General features: G+C 35.0%; 1 protein-coding gene across 2 annotated transcripts in view; it reads left to right on the top strand.

The window, feature by feature from the left end:
* Positions 1-19,308, top strand: part of ghrhrb (growth hormone releasing hormone receptor b) — a 54,379-nt gene that overhangs the window by 17,548 nt on the left and 17,523 nt on the right. Inside the window, exons 4-14 of one of the 2 annotated variants that reach the window (XM_079884005.1) lie at positions 4,972-5,072; positions 7,602-7,699; positions 7,824-7,956; positions 8,594-8,747; positions 10,768-10,828; positions 11,003-11,072; positions 11,402-11,493; positions 11,756-11,885; positions 14,190-14,231; positions 14,324-14,489; positions 14,678-19,040. In XM_079884005.1, coding sequence (XP_079740131.1) covers positions 4,972-5,072; positions 7,602-7,699; positions 7,824-7,956; positions 8,594-8,747; positions 10,768-10,828; positions 11,003-11,072; positions 11,402-11,493; positions 11,756-11,885; positions 14,190-14,231; positions 14,324-14,489; positions 14,678-14,700 — 1,070 coding nt within the window. In that variant the 3' untranslated portion in view covers positions 14,701-19,040. Of the gene's footprint in view, positions 1-4,971; positions 5,073-7,601; positions 7,700-7,823; positions 7,957-8,593; positions 8,748-10,767; positions 10,829-11,002; positions 11,073-11,401; positions 11,494-11,755; positions 11,886-14,189; positions 14,232-14,323; positions 14,490-14,677; positions 19,041-19,308 lie in introns of those variants that run through there. The other variant, XM_079884004.1, reaches the window with a different exon arrangement.

Genomic DNA, 19,308 nt, shown 5'->3' with positions numbered 1-19,308 from the left:
TGTTTCATGCCAGAGGTCCTAATCAGTAACACGATGACAGTTTTTTCCCCATCCTGAACATAAAACGTTACACAATCACCACCAATCTAAAGATATTTGATGGTTAATGTAAGTTATGAGAAGAGGGATTTTAGGTCATTAAGATTTCATGGTGGGCAGGACTACCCAGAGGACAATAAAGTTAACTTTTTTAATCTTATTTTGTTGCATCTGTAATGACACACATAAAATATTTGTCAAAACAGTAATCTCAAAATTGTGTTCTGGGAGATATTTTTGCCATATGTAGAAACAGATAGATACAAGCTAACAAAATAATTTTCTATGAATGTTTTGCTACCATTCCCATTAAGTTATGTACATGTAAATAATTAACACTCCCAATTGAAAATAAAAATAAAATAAACAAAGAAACTTCAAGATATTTTTAAGGTTGTCTTAACTAAATTAAACATTCATATGATAGTTAACTTAGCTTTTGTTTATGGTGAAATTAAGTTGTAAAAAGCAGAAAAAAATATATTTAGTAACATTTTGGCTTATGTCTAAAGACAATATATTTATAACGACCACCACTGAACTGTTTTTTTGTGTTTTTGAGGAAGATGAGAAAAGTGGGAGACTTGATAGTGTTCAGTGTTCAGTTATGCTGGGATTTAGAACACAGCTTCAACTACACTGGATACATAAAGAATATGTCTTTGATGCTTTCCTTAAGGACTTAGCATTTAGCATTCTAATATGTGCTATTGCTCGCTAACAGTTTATACTACCTTACATTTCAGTTCTGTGCATGCATTGTGCGGAAGAACATTGCTTTGGTTGTGCTTCGGATATGCGCAACTTTGCGGAATAATATGGTTATCCTACTGCTCGTAAAACATTCACTACTTGGCTTCAGAGATAACCAGTTTAGATGTAAAAGAACCTCAAGCTGACTAGTTGAAAGCATTACTGTAGCTGTAGTAATGTCTTCAGGTAGTCAGCTTGAGATATATCCCATTAGATGTACTAACCTTGAAAATAAATTATAGCACAACAGCTACAACAACCATAATGAAATGACTACTTATAATAGCTAATGCTTTACAATGAACTCTGTTAGAGAGCTACATATGGCAATTTATCTGTTCAATAAAATACCTTATTCACTTGTGGAGTGAAAAAAAAATGCCATCTCTGTGTCACTTTTAAAATAATTCTGTCACGTTCTCTTTTTGCAAGACTCTCCTCTGTTCTGCATTTTTCAAAGTAGCTGAAATGACTTTTCTCTATTTACGGATATGATGAGACACAAACAGGCGAGTGATGCATGTACGCAACTTCCTGTGAAAACCATTCCGACAGATCTAAAATATAAACACTTTTATGTTTATATGTATAGGTAAGACAAAAACTAGTTTTAGTTGTTTTTTTTACAAAAAAATTGTGCATAGTCTACCTTTAAAATAAAAAAAATTAAGGTTTAAAGTAGTGATGCACCGAAATTTCAGCCGCCGAAAATTATTGTCCGGCATCGCCATTTTCGTTTTTTTGTCCGAAAGAGAAAAAAAGGCCAAAATAAAATTACGCCCCACCTCTCATGGTGTGGTATAGCTGTGCAGGGTAATACCGGTAAAATTATACTACAGTCTCGTTCACTGCTCTGCTTCCCTCTCGGCTCACATGCTCTGGTTATAATAGCTTTGTAGGACTCGACATTATTTTGATAATTGGTCAAAAGATAAATGTTAAATCTGATTCTTTTGCATCTACTAAATGAAGAATAATATATGGATATTTAATATTGTTTTTATATATTTTCTGTCCAATTTTGGTGTTACTTTAAATACAGGTGTGGTTATTTTATTTTATTTGCTTGTAGTTTGTACTTTCAGATTCAATAAAAGTCATTTTCAGTTTCAGTTTTCGTCCATGTGCATCAAGAATTTTAGGTTTTCGCCCCAGAATTTTCATTTCTGTGCACCTCTTGTTTAAACCAAACCATAAAGAAAAACGAATACATTCGGCTTTAAAAAATGTGTATCTCCCATTTCCTATGGTGCACTGAAAAATAAAGTTACACACATTGGCACTGAAAAACATTTAAAAATCATGAACCTAGAAAAACTACTCCAGGGCTTTTGAGAAATCAATGTGGAGGCTAAGAAAAATCAACACACTCATGACACAACTGCTATCTGCATCATGCTGTTTTCCATCCCCCCCACACACCTCTATGAATACATAAGTACACAATGGACCTGAAGATATCTACTTTGCTCTGCTCCAAATCTTGCTGAAAATGTGCCAAGGAAATAATAAAAATATTAAAAATCAAAGAGGGTTAAAGCAGGCGTAATAGCAGGGGCTGTTAGCGCCGGTTGTTCAATCTCTTCAGTCCCCCTAGGCCAGTGCCTGACATCTCCACCACAGAAAGCAGCAGCGGTCAGGTCCTCGCTACTCTCGTCTTCCCCCACTGTGGCTTCTGGGAGAAAGACTTCCAGCACATGATGAACTCTGTTTTATGGTAATGCTAGAAACAGCGAGTGGAAAGAAATCCCATTGGCAAGCTAGCACTGAACCACCCACTTAGCAGGCCTTCAGAATGGCCGAGATAAGTGTAGGTGAGGAGACAGAAGGTCATAGGTTAGCTGTAATGTCAAGTCTTACAGAGTTAACTGAGGCTTAGTCTAAATGAAGCACATCATATAAATGCATACAGAAATATGAGCTTATTTGTAGGCGATTTTATTCATTTTCTATCTTTTCTATCAATCCTCTTGAAACATCTTTTTTCTTGCAAACATTTTTAAAGGGACAGTTCATTGAAAAAATAATAAAATTCTCTCATCTTTTACTCACCCTCATGCCATCTGTGGTGTATATGATTTTCTTTCTTCATATAAATACAAACAAAGGTTTTATCTGTGAGTCTATATAATGCCATTGGATGTTAAATGGCTTAATGGCGGTTGATGTTTGAAAAACCACACACAGCGATTGTGACAGTAATCCATACAACCCCAGTGGATGAATCAATGTCTTATGAAGCGTAATGATAACTGTGTGTAAGAAAGCGTTCATGAGAGGGATGTTGGAAGTTCTCTTGAGAAGTGGTGCTCCTCTGCGTTTCTTCTTGCACAAACTTTACAACGCGCTTACGTCATGTGTCACAACGTCCTTCTCATGAATGCTTATATGACAGATAGTTTAGAAGTGTTTATTTCTTCAAAATGAGAGAAATGTCTTACTGGGCAGTTGGCCCATGTCATATTAGTGTCATATCCTTAATTTAGGATTTTTGAAAGCATAGTTTACAAAAGAAATAATTGTTGGTCAACAGAATATTTTGTAGGAAAAACAGTATGGTCAAAAATATTGTACCTGTATGGATTAATTAACTTTACAGTTAGAATGCTTAGCAAAACAACGAATTAAAAATTTCTTGCAGGCAAGTTTTAGGTCAAATGTTTTCTGAAAAATGTGTTTCGATTATTCCTGCTCTCTTCTACTATGTAAAAGAACAATGTACCCTGAGTCCAAATTTGATCTGCATTGTTTGATTTAACCTTTTGGGCAACAGCAAATCAATATTGCATGCAATGCATTTGTTTGACATTTTTCCTTGGCATGATACATGGATATGATTAAATTATAACAGAATATTCATTTTTGGGTTATTTAAAGGTGCACTCAGTAATTGCTCACTCATTAAAAAAGTATTATTTTCAAAGAAATAAATAGCAATTTTGAAAAATATGTTGAAAATCCTTTATGCTCACAAGTTATTAATCACCTCGTGTTTGCTGATGAGTTGAGATTGCATGACCAGCCTAATACTTTATTTCATTTCTCTCAGTAACCTCTCTGTAATTGGACACTGCGCTCACTGAATTAATGAATCATGGATGACTGGCATTTCTACAACTTAAACAATGACATAACCTTGTTGTTCACACGGACTCAATGGAATCAGATTTATATGGTTGACCAGGTTTTTACAGTATGTGTCTCCTAGTGGCAGGTTGCCTCACTACTAAGTTCTGTTTTAATACTGGGAACACTGGTTGATAATCCAATCAAAAGTCCAAAAGAACTCCTCGTGCTAGTTTATTTTGCAATCAGAGAGGGAACATCTGATTCTCTGTAATGCTCAAAGCTCAAATGGACCATTTTGCTCAAATTGACCGTCTTCTACCGAAAAATGATATAACAGAAGAGAGCATTTGTCTTTGGAGCACATGATTAACTCCCTCAACACACAGTGTATTAGGGTTTGAGTGGGCTTTAGAACCCAGAAGCTGTAATGTTGCAATCACAAGGTTCTCAAGAGAAAGAGGTCTTTGATTAACCGCTTGCATTGAACCATTGAACCCTATTTGTTTTTGTGAGCAAATAAATTCTAGTGCTCCCTAACCAATTCGGGTTTAAGTGCTTTGGTCAAAGAGAGTGCTGTTTTTCAGAGATGATATTCAGTCAGACAGTCTTGTTTTACTGTGACCTATATGACATACAGTAAACCCCATGCTCCGGCTGAATAAGGATCCCATTATCAAGCTGATAAAATAATTTTGTATAAACCTGACTGGTTTGATATATCTATCTGAGCTCTCACATCTACACATCATGAAATACAACAAAAGGTGTAAGCAGACTAATAAAAACATAATCCCTTTATTGTCAAATGCTACAGAGAGGAAGGACATGTGGATTACTGTCGCAGAGACAGTGTCATCCTGGTATTTAATGTTATTTGAGTTGAGTTTATACAGTAGCTTCAGGAAAAAATCTCGGACAAATGAGACGTGTTTTGTTTTTGTGAATAATTCCACAGAAAAGTACTAGGTGCATCTGTCTAACACAGGCAATGTAATGAGCAGCTGTTGGTGTTTTGAGTTTTATAAGCTTCTTTTTGCCAAATGATGTATCAAGATGTTGCCTTTACAATGTTGCAAGCTGATAATTATGTTTAACATTATTTTAATGCAGGTTTCATACTTAGGAATTGCACCAAGAATGGCTGGACGGAAATCTACCCATCCTATGAGATTGCTTGTGAGATTCTGGAGGACGTGGAACCGGAAACTGAGGTGAAAACTACTATCAATTTCTGAGTGAAAATTATTTCTATACCAACTATTATTTTTAAGTGTTAGACATCCTCAAAGAATCTTCCCCATAACCATTCTGTGTTTGTACTTGTCTCTCTCTCTCTTTTTTTTTTTTTTGTAGAAATAAAACACTGATCTTTTTCCAAAACGTTCAAAATTAGATGGAGCCTCACGGGTTTTGGTTTGTTTAAGGTCTCCATCAAATATAGTTATATACAGTATGTAGTTATTTTTACCCTAATTTCAGTTCGTGTTCACTGGCACAGAAGCAAGCAGGGTCGTTGTTACGTTTCCAAGATTCTGACCTGGATTTTTCGCCTCGTATTTGCATAATGGTGAGAGTTTCTTAGCTTTTAAAACATTGTCTAAAGGGACTTTGTACTGTCACGGCTTCCTCTGCTCTGCTGTCAGGCCTACATTCTGTTACTCGAGCATTTATGCAGATGTCATAGAGAGTGAATTGAAAACGCCCACTCGCCTCGTGCCACACATGTTGAGCTCTTTACCACTTTTTCGAAAACACCTCTCTCTTTTCTTACTCTTTGGGTTAAGAACTTGAAAGTTCACTTTGGTTTTGTTAATAGTTGATGGGAGCGAATTAAAAATGATTTACTCACCTCAAAGCATAAGTATCTTCTCCTCTGCCAGACAATTTCTTTATATTATCTTTTTGTTTGTGCCAGAAGACAGTGAAATGGTAATGATAATAGAGACAATACTTTGAATAAAATAGATGAGAGTGTTCCTGTTGTGAACAAACCAATTAGCAGTAGTTGAATCAGCCAGACAAGAACATAAAACTCTCTCTCTCTCATGAGTGCTACATTTCTATAATAACTCATAATGACTTTCAGCTGTGTCTGCATCAGGGGAAGTAGCAATGTGGTTATAGATGCACATGAAGTATAGTTAGTTGCATATGCTGTAATCCCAGAACAAGCTGACCTGCTTTTAATGTTGGCTTTGTCTTAAGACTAAAAAATGCAGGATGCAGAGGTAGGAATGTTTGCATATCACCCTGTCGGTTAAGATGCCTTTATCTGTTTTTGAATTTTGAAGACAGCATTGTTAGCATTCCCACAGCTGACAAAATTATGTTCTAAGAACATTTAGCTGTATTACAGTATTTATGAATGCTCTTAACATTAAAAACATCCAGTTTTTTTTAAAATGTTTATCAAATATATATATTTGTATCATTATGCAAACATTATAGGAATGGAATGTTACTATTGAATGTTCTCTGAATGTTCTGAAACAAGTAGTAACATTTAAAAAACTTTAGATGAACATCAAACTAAACGTTTTTTTTTTTTTACGAAAAAAGTTCCATGAATAATTTTTTATTTATTTTTTTGCTAACGTTTTGAGAACATTAGGCTTAATAAGACCAGATAACTCTGAACGAAGGTTCTATTTATGTTACTGGATGAATGTTTGCTCATAACTTTGGGAGAACCTTGCCAGAACGTTAGCCAAAGTTATGGGAATGTTCTGTGTTAGCTGGGCCTTTTCTGCCTACGATATCCCTCAGTCCTCTGTGTGCAGTTCACAGGTTGGTAGCAAGAATAAAAATGGCCTCTGATAGAGCATTACATTTATTCAAAAGTTTCCATTTTTCCATGAACATGTTTAAATAATTTAAAATAATAACGAATTTGACTTTTTATATATACTTTTTTTAACATGACTTTATATTTGCTTGGCAGCTGTATTTGGCAGAGGTTGTGGCATAAATAACATATGACTGAATGAAGAAATCTTATTATTTTATCATACATTTTTAATGCATTTTGCTGCACTCTGTCATTGGTTGAATATAACATATATTATAACTAGGGCTGTCAAACGATTAATCGCATCCAAAATAAAAGTTTGTGTTTACATAATATATGTGTGTGTATGGAGTATAATTATTTTCTATATATAAATACACACACATGCATATATATTTAAGAAAAATGTGTTATTTATATATAAAATATTTATATATAATATAAATTATATATAATATAAATATATATACACAGTATATACATGCAAATATTTCTTAAATATATACATGCATGTGTGTGTATTTATATATAGAAAATAATTATACACCGTACACACACATGTATTATGTAAAAACAAACTTTTATTTTGGATGCGATTAATCGTTTGACAGCCCTAATTATAACATCCATTTTTCAGACCTTATAGTGAGACTCTTTTGTTCTTTTCTCCATCCAGCCTCATACCCTCCATGATTCATGAAATGTTTAGAATTATTCAAATTTAATTATCAAATTGTCACATTTAGTACAGTGGGAGAGTGTATGTAAGAATAGATATATGAACAATCTACACAGAAATTTGTTCTACATGTGTGTCAAGAATAAGGCCCAATAACAACAGAAATGTGAAACAAAAAGGTTGAAGTGCACCAATCGAACTGAAAATACATTATTCTCTAAAAAAGAATTGTATAATTGCCTTTTTATGTTTTATTTTTCCCCTCTTTTCCAGACCACATATTACTACACTTTCAGGCAGGTGTACACTGCGGGCTACGCTACCTCTCTGATTTCCCTCATCTCTGCCATCTTTGTGTTTACAGCCTTCAGGTACTGCAAGAATCCTCACTAAGCTCATGTAACCTCACAAAGATCAGTAGAAATTTTAATCTGTGAGTGTTTTGTGACAATTTGTTGAATAATCTGCGAATCAATTTGACTCTGCTCAAAACAGAAAGTTCCACTGCACCAGAAACTACATTCACATCAATCTGTTCGCGTCCTTCATCCTGCGAGCCAGTGCAATCTTCATCAAAGATGCAGTTCTCTTTGCCGACGAGAACGAGGACCACTGCGTCATGTCAACAGTGAGACTCGCCAACTGTCACAGGCTCATGCAGAATTTTTGTTTTTGTTTTATACACGTCATTCAAAATAATGAGCTAAATCATGCTATTCAATATGTCAATGCTCATGTTCTCCCCATCAGCCTTGCGGTCAGTGAACATTTTAGGTCACAATGCATGATGCTGCATCATTCATCTGGAACAGTGGAGAACTTTCAAAGCTTTACACCAGTTTTTGTCAGCATAGTGACACTGACTTCACATTTTTGCATCCATTTTTTAGCCCCTGTCAGTATCGGCCAACTCATCTGTGCCTTAAAGGCACACTTTACAAGATCTGCCTCCGCTAGAACTGAAACACCTTCTTTGAAGTATAAAAAAAACATTTCTTCATAGCTAACACTCTTCTTCTTCCCCCCTTCTCTGCGATGATATATGTGCTGTTTCTTATTAGCACTACCTAATTCTCATCTCTAACATTATGCTGCGCTGAAATGTCTGAGCACTGCAATAATATCATACTTTAATTTGCAATGCAGAGGTCTTGCTGTGGCAAATTTCTATGGTCTTGTATCTTCAGTGGAAAGATATATATTCTAAGAATATACAGTACATCTTGACGGAACACTTACAATCTCTAAAACTGTCTCCTCTTCAGACCTCTTGCAAGGCAGCGGTGGCTTTCTTCCAGTTCAGTATCCTGGCTAACTATTTTTGGCTGCTGGTAGAGGGGATGTATCTACAGACTCTTCTAGCTCTAACCTTTGTCTCACAGAAGAAGTATTTCTGGTGGTACATTCTTATTGGCTGGGGTAAGTGGGTACTATAGCAGACTTGAGAACATATTGTTATATAGTATGATTAAATATTACTACACCTACTGGTCAAAAGCTTGGAACAATTACAATTTTTTATGTATTTGAAAGAAGTTTTGGGTAAGTAAGATTTAAAAAAAAAAAAAAAAAAAAACTTTTATTAATGGTAGTGTGATGCATCTATTCAAAATACACGTGAGATTGCATTTCTGTATTTTAGCCACAACTTTACTCTGTATTTCTGCAATCTACGCAAACGCGCACCCCCAAACATTTCCCAACATTCCCAGCTCTATAGTTACGCAATCTCTATTGTCTCAAATGCAAAACTTGTAAGCATTCAATACATCACATCAGGTAGGTTCGGCAATTTTCAGAGAGGCTAGCAATAGAAAGCTAGTTTTAAAAGCTTGAGATCCCACCCTTCCAAAGCCATCTCCAAAGCCTCGCCTACTTGACACATGAACGCACACAGCAGGAAGCAAACAAAAGTGTCATGAGAGACGTTAAACTACCTCATGTCTTAAAGCAGCGCTATGCAGTTTTGGCAATTTCTTCGCTGTTTTCTCGCTTTTTGCTCGCGGGTTTCTCTATAGAGCTCCCCCTACAGGTTCGGAATAGATATTTGACAACACCGTCATCAAAACTCGTCGCCCCCCTCCCATCTTCTCCCTCCTTGTCATGTGCATTTGTTTTCAAAGAAGCCGGCAAACGCACAGAGCCATGTCCACTGAGGTATGTATGATACACAGAAGGCTAGCATATAAATGTTTAGATAGTGTATGTGTGCAGTGCCGTAAAGCAATTTGTTACATCGCGAGACCTGATATCAAGGCCCGCCTGCCCAAAGTTGCAAGGGTGTTTTTTCTGCTCAAAGGCGCTAGGGGGGTGCGAGAAGACCACCATTCAACCCGAAAACAGTCATATAACCATTCCAATGACTCCAAAGCTGTACAGTTAAGGTAAAAAAAACCTGCAAAGTTCACCTTTAAAGCACATAACACATAATAATGAACAGAAACAACTTAAAGAGCACTGACCTGTACCACCTGACTGCTGCAGATTAATTTTGGAGTTGATAGTGTTGACACTGAAACGCATAAATTCAAGTCATGAACCGCTCCAAGTATAATGTCCATCTCTTCCAAATTTATATATTAATGGTTTTCACAAAAATATTAAGCAGCAAAAATGTTTTAACATTGATAATAATAAGAACCATTGATAATAATCGAGCACCAATAATAATTGATCATAACTGAGCACCAAATCCACACATTAGAATGATTTATGAAGGATCATTTGACACTGAAAATTGCTGTTCACTGTTTTTCACAAATCACTGTTTTTACTGTATTTTAATTAAATAAATACAGCCTTAGTGTGTCACTGTCACAGCTTGTTAAAAAATAAAGATGAATGAAAAGGATCTAAATGCAGCAGCTAGACTTTATTTACACAAGAACTAAAACAAACCACTAGGCATGAATAGAATCAACTAAGGTACAATTAATGAAAATAGACCAAGAACTGAATTGTTCGGAGCCTCTAAAGAGACCTTTGCAAAAATAAAAATATACAGTCTTTCACGTGCTCACGAGAAATGTATCTTGTGCTCACGAGATGCAAACACAAACACATAAAACGAGACATAATCCTGACATGGTGAGCATAAGCTTCTTCTTTCAAAAACATAAAAAAATCTTAATGATTCTAAACTTTTGACTGGTAGTGTATATTATTATATAATATTTATTTCTCAAGGATTTATAGTGTAGTTGCATGATAGTGTGGCCTTGTGTGTTATGTTCCATTGGTGACACCTGTAGGCATCAAATTTCTAAACAAGATAATATATATATAGGAAATCCTGGTATTTTCCCAGGAAATCTCAATCACAAAATTATTGCTCTTACAGAAGATATCAAACCTATTATTGATAACGTTTTAGCAGATTAACAAACATGTTTCAATTTGATGACATTTTGTTTATTGAATTATTCTGTGCATCCTGTAGGTCTACCAACACTAATACTGATCATCTGGGTTCTAGCAAGGAATTTTTTTGATAACAGAGCGTAAGTCCAGATTGATCTAAGCTTGTATAGACACACGTTACGTTTTTCATCTGATTTGATTTGATTTGCTTCTTCATTTGATTTGCAGTACTATATATTTTTGCGCTGCATACATTTCTGCGTTTATTGTGAAAGTGCAGAATCTATGCAGGTGTACTCATATAATCATTGCAGGTGCTGGGATGACACAGAAGTTGCTTACTTTTGGTGGATTATCAAAGGACCAATCACAGTATCTCTCCTGGTATGATTCACAAAAAAACACAGCTGATTTGATTTTATATATATACATAAAATCCACATCTGGAACACAGTGGAAGCTGTTGGTTGCAATAGTATTTTTCAAAATATATATTATTAATGTATTTTTCATGTGCCATTATTGTGCACTACAATAAAATTACATATTATATCAAAATGACACTTGCATGTTTTCTTTGCCCTAGTCATCATGATTGTTTCTTTTTGGATACAAGTATCTATTTTAACACACAGTCTGTTGATATGTACAGTATATGAGCTTTTTCCTTTATCTTTTATACAGAGACACATTCTTTTTTTTTTTTTATCTAGATCAATTTCTTCATCTTCGTAAATGTGATCCGGATTCTTGTGCAGAAGCTGAAGTCTCGAGGAATGGGTGGCAATGATACCAACCACTTCATGTAGGCCTGAAATGCACACTCAAAGCAAAGATGTATCAATGTTTGATTCACAGACAATTGTACAATACTTGTGGATCAGCTGCACACATGCTACTGAAGTAGTGCGTTATTGTCTTGTTGAAATTCACAAGATGCAAGTATCACAGTAGACATCAGCCATCACAGTTGCTCATTATTCTCTCATGATAAATTCCCCTCCAAAACGTAATTTAATTGTTTGTTATTAATCTGAAATAATGCTGATCTTTATGTATACTTGTAGGAGACTGGCCAAGTCTACTCTTTTCCTGATTCCTCTGTTTGGCATGCACTACATGGTATTTGCCTTCCTGCCAGAGAACACTGGAGAAAATGCTCGCCACTTTCTTGAGCTTGGCCTGGGCCCATTTCAGGTGTGTACAATTAACCATCTGTGAAATTCACAGAAAAGTAATGCTAGGGTGACCAGATTTATCTTGGTGAAATACAGGACAGCATGGTCAGCAAAAAAAAAACCTGATTTCGGGATTGTGCGCTGTCGGAGAGAGTGCTTCTGGTGCGTGTCATTCAGCGCGAGACCACAATGAGTTTTTTTTTCACAACTTACTGCACATAATAACTTGATAAACTCTTTTTGAAGATCCTCATTAAATTTACACACACACTTCTTTGACATCTTCGTGTCTGACTTGATCTTCTCCGTGCTCTAATATCCCACCTTGACTAATTGCAGGTTAATCGATAACGAATTGTGATTGGATAGATGGTAATTTTGTTCTCCAAAATATACAATGACGAGATTGGCTGCCTTTCCAGTCTCATCATAGTATATTTTGGAGAACAAAATTGCCATCCATCCAATCACATTTTCGCATGACAGAAAACTACTACTCGCTTTTATGATCACCTAGCAAGGACAATTAAAGGGTACATAACATGCACAGTTTCACCTAATCTCATGTTAATCTTGAGTACCTATAGAGTAGTAGTGCATCCTTAATATCTCAAAAAAGTGTTTAGTTTTATTATATTTAGAAAAGAAAAATACAGCTTTCCGATTCTCTCCGGAAAAAGCCGAGGTCCTGGAGGCGGAGCTATAGAGTCAAGCGGTAGTTCTTGATTTCCAGCAAAAGACAGAAATCTGATCCAGTTGTACTTACATGAATTTTAATGAATCTTTTATCACTGGGACCGCTCCACGTTTTAATAGCAAACGATTTGCAAATCCAGCGTCGACCTGAGCCTTGTTAATAAAACATTCGTCACTGAAACGACCAGAACACACAACCGCACTTCCTACACTCCGTTGCTGCCCCGGAAAAACAAACTGCATCCACTGTTCCTGTAACACTGGGTTCTTTAGAAAACTGAACACGGTAAGCTTTCCCTCACATCCAAATACACACTTTTTTGGAGACATTCTTGAACAAATCCTATGCAGCGCTGCCGATGATTTCCTGTTGAAGCGCGTTGATGTGCGCGGTCTCGCTCTCCTCTAGTCGACGTGCTCGCGGGCGCGCTTTTCCGAGAGAAATGCTCATATAAGGAGTTCCACTCTGATCTACGTCATTAGATCCACGATCTAAAAAAACCAGCCGAAACTTGTACCAACCCGGAAGTAAGATTTTCAGCATAGAAATTCTCCGTTATTCGTCCAAAATATTTTTTTAAAACTTTGCCCATGTTTAGCATGAGAATCTATCTCTTTAACACTGTAAACAACTCTGAATACATGAAACACCATTGTACCCCCCCTTTAAGGAAAGAAATATGAGAGAAAACATGATTTTTTCATAATAAGTCAGGACAGGACTGAAATACAGGATTGTACCAAGGGAAAAGGGACTTCTGGCCACCCTAACTACTGCTCATCAATTGTGGAGTTGTGAACTTGTCAATTGTGTGTTTGATTATTGAGACATTTCAATTGTGCAGTTCTGGGGGTCCTCCGGGCTTGGGTTGGGAACCAGTGTGATGTAGGATTTAGTCTTTAGCTGCGACTCACTCGAAGGCTGCATACCTTCTTGAGGCTGCCTCATTTCAGAATTTATACATTTATAAAAAAAATGTACCATTATTCCTTCTGAAGTGTATAAATAGTTGTAATTTCTTTATAACTTTGAAATATAATGGTTACTTTACTGAAATGAGGCAGCCTCAGTGAGGTATGAAGCCGAAATGAGACACAGCTTCTCTCTTTCCAAGAGTCTAATCTGCTCTGATTGGTCAGATGGCCCAGTCTGTTGTGATTGGTCTACTCTGCTTTCATTGTGTGTTGGAAATTTCCATTACCATATCTTAATTTCAGCTCTGGAGGCTTCCTCAGCACTTGTAGATGCAGTGATAAAGAACACTAATGATGGCGATGGTTTTACTGGATCAATTTCAAGCCTCGATCCTCATTCTTTGGATTGAGAACATGTCCAAACATGTAGGAACATGTCCAAACATGTCCAAACAGTTATTAACATGTCGACAACGCGAACCAAACACTTCTAGGCCTCAGCTACAACTACAGTGTTTGACGGTGGGTCAAAGTAGACGTTCGCTTACAACCTGTAAAGACAATAGACGAGCATTACGCAAAGTTGTTAAAGACCTACGTAGATTTGAACTGAAAGTATATATATATATAATTTTTTTTATTTGCGCTTTTCTGTGATTTATTAATGTACCCTTACTGACTGACTGTAATATTGTGTTTCTGTACATCTCAGGGTTTTGTTGTGGCTCTGTTATACTGTTTTCTCAATGGAGAGGTAAGCCACAAGTTGTTCCTAATTGTAATTGTGTGTAAAACAGGAAACACATGCTGTTTTCAAAAATGCACATTAATATTTTTGCATTTCAGGTACAAGCAGAACTAAAGAAGAGAATGTGGAAGTGGCAGACACAAAATTATTTGAGATACAGTAAGAGAAGACGAACCCTCTTTACTGAGAGCAGCACAGTCACACAAATCTCAGTTTTAGAGAAATCCAGCCCTAAGGAGCTGCCGTTAATGGAGTCCCACAACAGTGAGTCGATTATCTGAAACCAATTCTTTACAATTCATCTCATTCCCCTTTTTCTCTTTCATGAAACCTCTTAACCAGGGTTCTTCTACTCTAGTCTTTGAGGTTCACGGTCCTGCCAGGTTTAGTTTTCAAACCTGATCAATCTCACCTGCATGTAATTTTCCATTAATCCTGAATATCTTTATTAGCATGTTCAGGTGTGTTTGACTAGGGTTGGAGCTAAAGGAAAGGATGGTCAGATTTGAAGAATCCTGCACTATGCCATAAGACACAAGGCAAAAATAATTGAAATGTTCAAATTCATGCAAATTCAAGCATTGTGTTATGGATATAAAATGGTTGCTAAAACAATCCAAAGATATACTTCTGTTTTCTACACACATCACATCACTGAAACAATTCAACTCTTTACTGATAAAAATACTATTTATTCATAACCCAAAAGCCCAAATCATATTGTTCAGTTTCCCCTACTGCTGGTTTAAATTAGATGGTTGGCACTGACTATTTACAAAACAAATTCCAATACAGTTCACCGAAAAACTGTCATTTACTCATTTTGTAATCCCCATCAACTTTTATATATGGAAAAGAGCAGCTTAAATGATGATCAGTATTTAACTTTGTTAAACGTGTTGCTCTGTAATTTGTATTTATCACTCCATTGTTTGTCACTGCCTGCCTTGAAAGTTGAGCGTGCATAATGTGTTGATGTTGAATACAGCTAATTGCCTTACAGTAAACAGACCTCATTTTGGATCCTTAACAAAATAATAGCTATCAATTTAAAAAAAAGAAAGAAAGAAGGTATTTTTATACTCATAAAGGCATTCTTATTCTTAATCTTTAATTTTGTAAATTGCGATTCAAGGCACTATATTGCACAGTGTGCTGGCCCTGTATGTGTAAAGAATTATAACATTTCTACAGGGCTTTCAAAGTATTTTTCTTAAATAGCAGGTATTTTCAAAATATTTTATTAATTTTGAATCAAATTGATTGCTTCAATTAAATCATTAGGAGTTATTGAAAATAAAATAAAACATTTATAAAACACTAATCTGTCTCTGTACAAAGAGACCTTACAAAGTAGATACAAATTGTAATGAGTAGTTATAAGTATTATAATGCATAATACTGTTTTGAAAATGGCCTATTTAAGAATCATTTGCAGTGCACACATCTGGAGCACTAGACTGTAAAGTTTCTTGTTTGGTAGAAATGTTATCTGGTTTCAACTGGTTTTGTAGTTGCTAAATGTATTTGTAAATATCCTTGCTGTATGTACAGTAGTAGATTTTATGTGATGTGTACTATGTTTACTGACATTTGTGTTTAGTTATTTGGTGGTTTGATTATAAATATTAGTGTTAATTTTCATTAATAATAATTGTAACACATCACTAGTGCTATTAATTTTTGATCACAATCACACACGTGTATATATAATTATTTTATTTTTATTTTTTTTGCAATATGAGTTTGTGAAAGTCAATGTTCATTTTCAGTCTTTTGTGAGCCTAGATCATAACTGAACATATACTGTATGTCGGATACTGTATATAGGCTGTATAAAGTTTAAATAGTATGTCAGTGCCATATAAATGTGCAATAGTGTTAACTCAGAACAACCCAAATGCTTTTTTTTTTTTTTTATCACAGCATTTATTGTTGCTCAAACATGATTTCAGACAAGAACACATTACAGGGATCATGAATTCAAAACCATCCAATTACAAAAAAGACTGTGAATCAGGAATATGCCTGTCACTTTCTGACATTATGGTTATAGCATATGCTATGCTAAAATGTATTTATTCTCTGATTGTTTTTCAATATTGTGTTGTATATTGTCTTTTTCTGGTTGTCAAAATGTTACAGATTCCCATTCCGATGACTTCTGTTGTCTTGAATGTAAGCGTTGTTGCTAAATTCACCAATGCCTTAACATATTCGGCTATCAGATGTGTATTAGTTTTGTTAAATGTGTGGAGTAAATATCTTTATTTTGTGCTTTGTGACATTGTGTTGTTATATGTAAATGGACTCCAATTACCATAGGCAATGGTCATGGAACTTTGATTTGAAAATAAGGGTACGTTTACTAAAAACGGAACCGTTTTTCCTCTTCGAGTACAGAGGACAATGTTGTCAAAGAAAATTCACAAATTCGCATTTTTGCAGATTACAGAGACAATAACGGCATTGTAAATGAATGGCCAAAATGCATAAAAAACGTTTTCCGTTTTAGTTGAAAACAGTATCGTGTAAACGCCTCCTTAAATTGCAACATTTTTGCAGCATTTCTACTATAATTGATCAAAGCAGGTGCACTTGTTACTGTATTTTTCCACAAAGGTGACATTGTATAAAACAATTCTGAATCATCTTAAAGACACATTAATACATTTCTAACATTTACATTTACTACTTTCAACATATTTACTGGTGTCTTTATGGATCGGGATTATTAATTGCAACGGGAACTTTACTTGTCAAAAACATTTAATGCAAAATCAATAGTCTATAATATACAAAAGAAATTACCAAACATACATCCACAAACATACATCCAATATGACATAAAATATGCACAATGAAAAAGAAAAACATAAAAAGCCAGCAACTCTCCACGAAAGCAAGTTTAGCTGCATTTAATATAATCTAGAACATTCAAATGAATCTACTGTCATTACAATTCTCCCAAAACACTTTAATATTAGTATTCTAAATACTTCTTCTTTTCTGTGATATGCTTGAGTTTAAGAAACGCTCAAAGTTTCTACATGTAGTTTGTTTGAAGCGACATTATATGTACTATACCCCTCCATTAAAAATGAAATATCTTAAAAAAAAAACCATTTTATATATTACATCTAAATCCATAGCTTACTCTACGTACAGTATTAGTTATCATACATTTTCACACAATTTAAATTTACAAGAAAGAAAAAAGTCAAATGCAATTTCTGTGTAAAACCCCACACACTTTTATCTCTATACCCGTGTAATGCTGACAGTTTACTTAATTTCCCATCAGCCTGTTTTTATGTATATTCTGGTCATCAGGAGTGGTAATTGCAGGCACATATGCTGAAAGGTCAATATATTCTGTTGAATGTTGTAAAGAGGTATAAAATGTGCTGAATTTCTAGTTCTGGGTAAGTTTAGAATCTGTGCCAGCACTGCAATCCCACTACTTTGAAGGAGAGGTATTGGAGAGCTCTTAGAGTAAAGTATGTCATTTAAAATGGTCTTAATTTATTATACAAAAATCACTGTAATAATTAACAGGATATATTAAAAATAGTCATGATGTGTTTTCAAGAAAGTGCACATGCTTGTTGGCCCTACAGAAGACTCACTTATTTTTTGTCATTGTGGTATTTTTTCTTGAAACAACAATATTGCTGTACATCATAAGCCACCCACTTTCTTTATGCTTTAGCAGCCACTAGATCACAGGAAATGCATGCATCGTTTAAGAGGAATAGGCAGCGATGCTGAGAACTACACATTTAAACAACATGATCAGCTATTTACTTAGAAACAATTCAACTGAAATAAAAATATGATGGCAAAATGCAAAATTCTCAATTTTTAAATAAAACTTCTGCATACGTTCTGTGAAAAGACAGGTATGCGCTATTTAGTTTTTGTAATTTTGACATTTACACTAAAAAGTATTGCAAATTATTGATCTGCTTCAAAGTGTCCACAACGTTCAGTATTGCTAAAGCTTGTTTACTCAATGTGATACAGAACAGAGTGCAATGCTAACACACACTGATCATGTCACTGAATGAAAGGTACACTATGTAACTTTTTAGTAAATACATAATCAAACCTTCTTCGAAAACGTGTTACGTCTGACCCTGATTCACTATGGTAAACCTATTATAAGTGCTTATATTTTATCATCGCCGACAGGCTGTCGGGTTGGATCTCGCGGGAAATTGCGTACATTCATCACTCGCTCGTTCGGGTCTCGTCATATCCGTAAATTGAGAAAAGTTTTTCCAGCTCCTTTGATGCATTTATGGTGAGGGAGTGGCATAGGTTAGTTGTCACAACGAGTCTAGAAAGGTTGATATGGAGCACGTTAACCTTGAAACCTCCTGGGAATAACCCAACGCTGAACAGAGGAGAGTATGACAGAGCTCTAATAAAAGAAGAATCAAACAAGAATCAACACTGGCTTGGCTGTTCAGAGATGGTACAAAACTGGGGGTTTTGAAAGGTTGTAAAACTTACTCGGATAAGGTATTTATCAACAGGTAAGGTATTTTATAGAATATTCATTGTAATTTGTAAAGCATTATCTGTTATGAAGGGTCATATTCATCCGCATTGCACAGTCACGCAGAGCCGGAGCACAACCAAAACAATGTTCTTCCGCAAAATGCATGCGGTTTTGTTAAAAGTTACATAGTGTACATTTAAAGAGACAGTGTTTAAACATTATACAGTGTTTAAAGTGAATATAAAGAATATTCATAATATTAAGAATTATTAGTTAACCGTTTATTATTGGCTACTCTCAATCCTTTGTCAAATGCTAAAATTACATTTATTGGAATCAATCCATGTTTGAAAAAGTTGGATACATGATTTCAATAATATATATTATATATTATAATATATATATATATATATATATATATATATATATATATATATATATATAATACAGTGTAATGTTATATATAAATACATATTGATCATATAAAATCTTAAATAATTTTTGACCTTGTGTGCATTTTTGTTTCGCAGTTATCATTTGAAAAACAAGGCATTTGTTTTGTGATAGATCTGTTGA

This window comes from Squalius cephalus (genome assembly GCF_949319135.1).
Source record: "Squalius cephalus genome assembly, chromosome: 10".
Taxonomy (NCBI): Eukaryota; Metazoa; Chordata; class Actinopteri; order Cypriniformes; family Leuciscidae; genus Squalius; species Squalius cephalus.
This window is presented reverse-complemented; position numbering and strand designations above follow the sequence as displayed.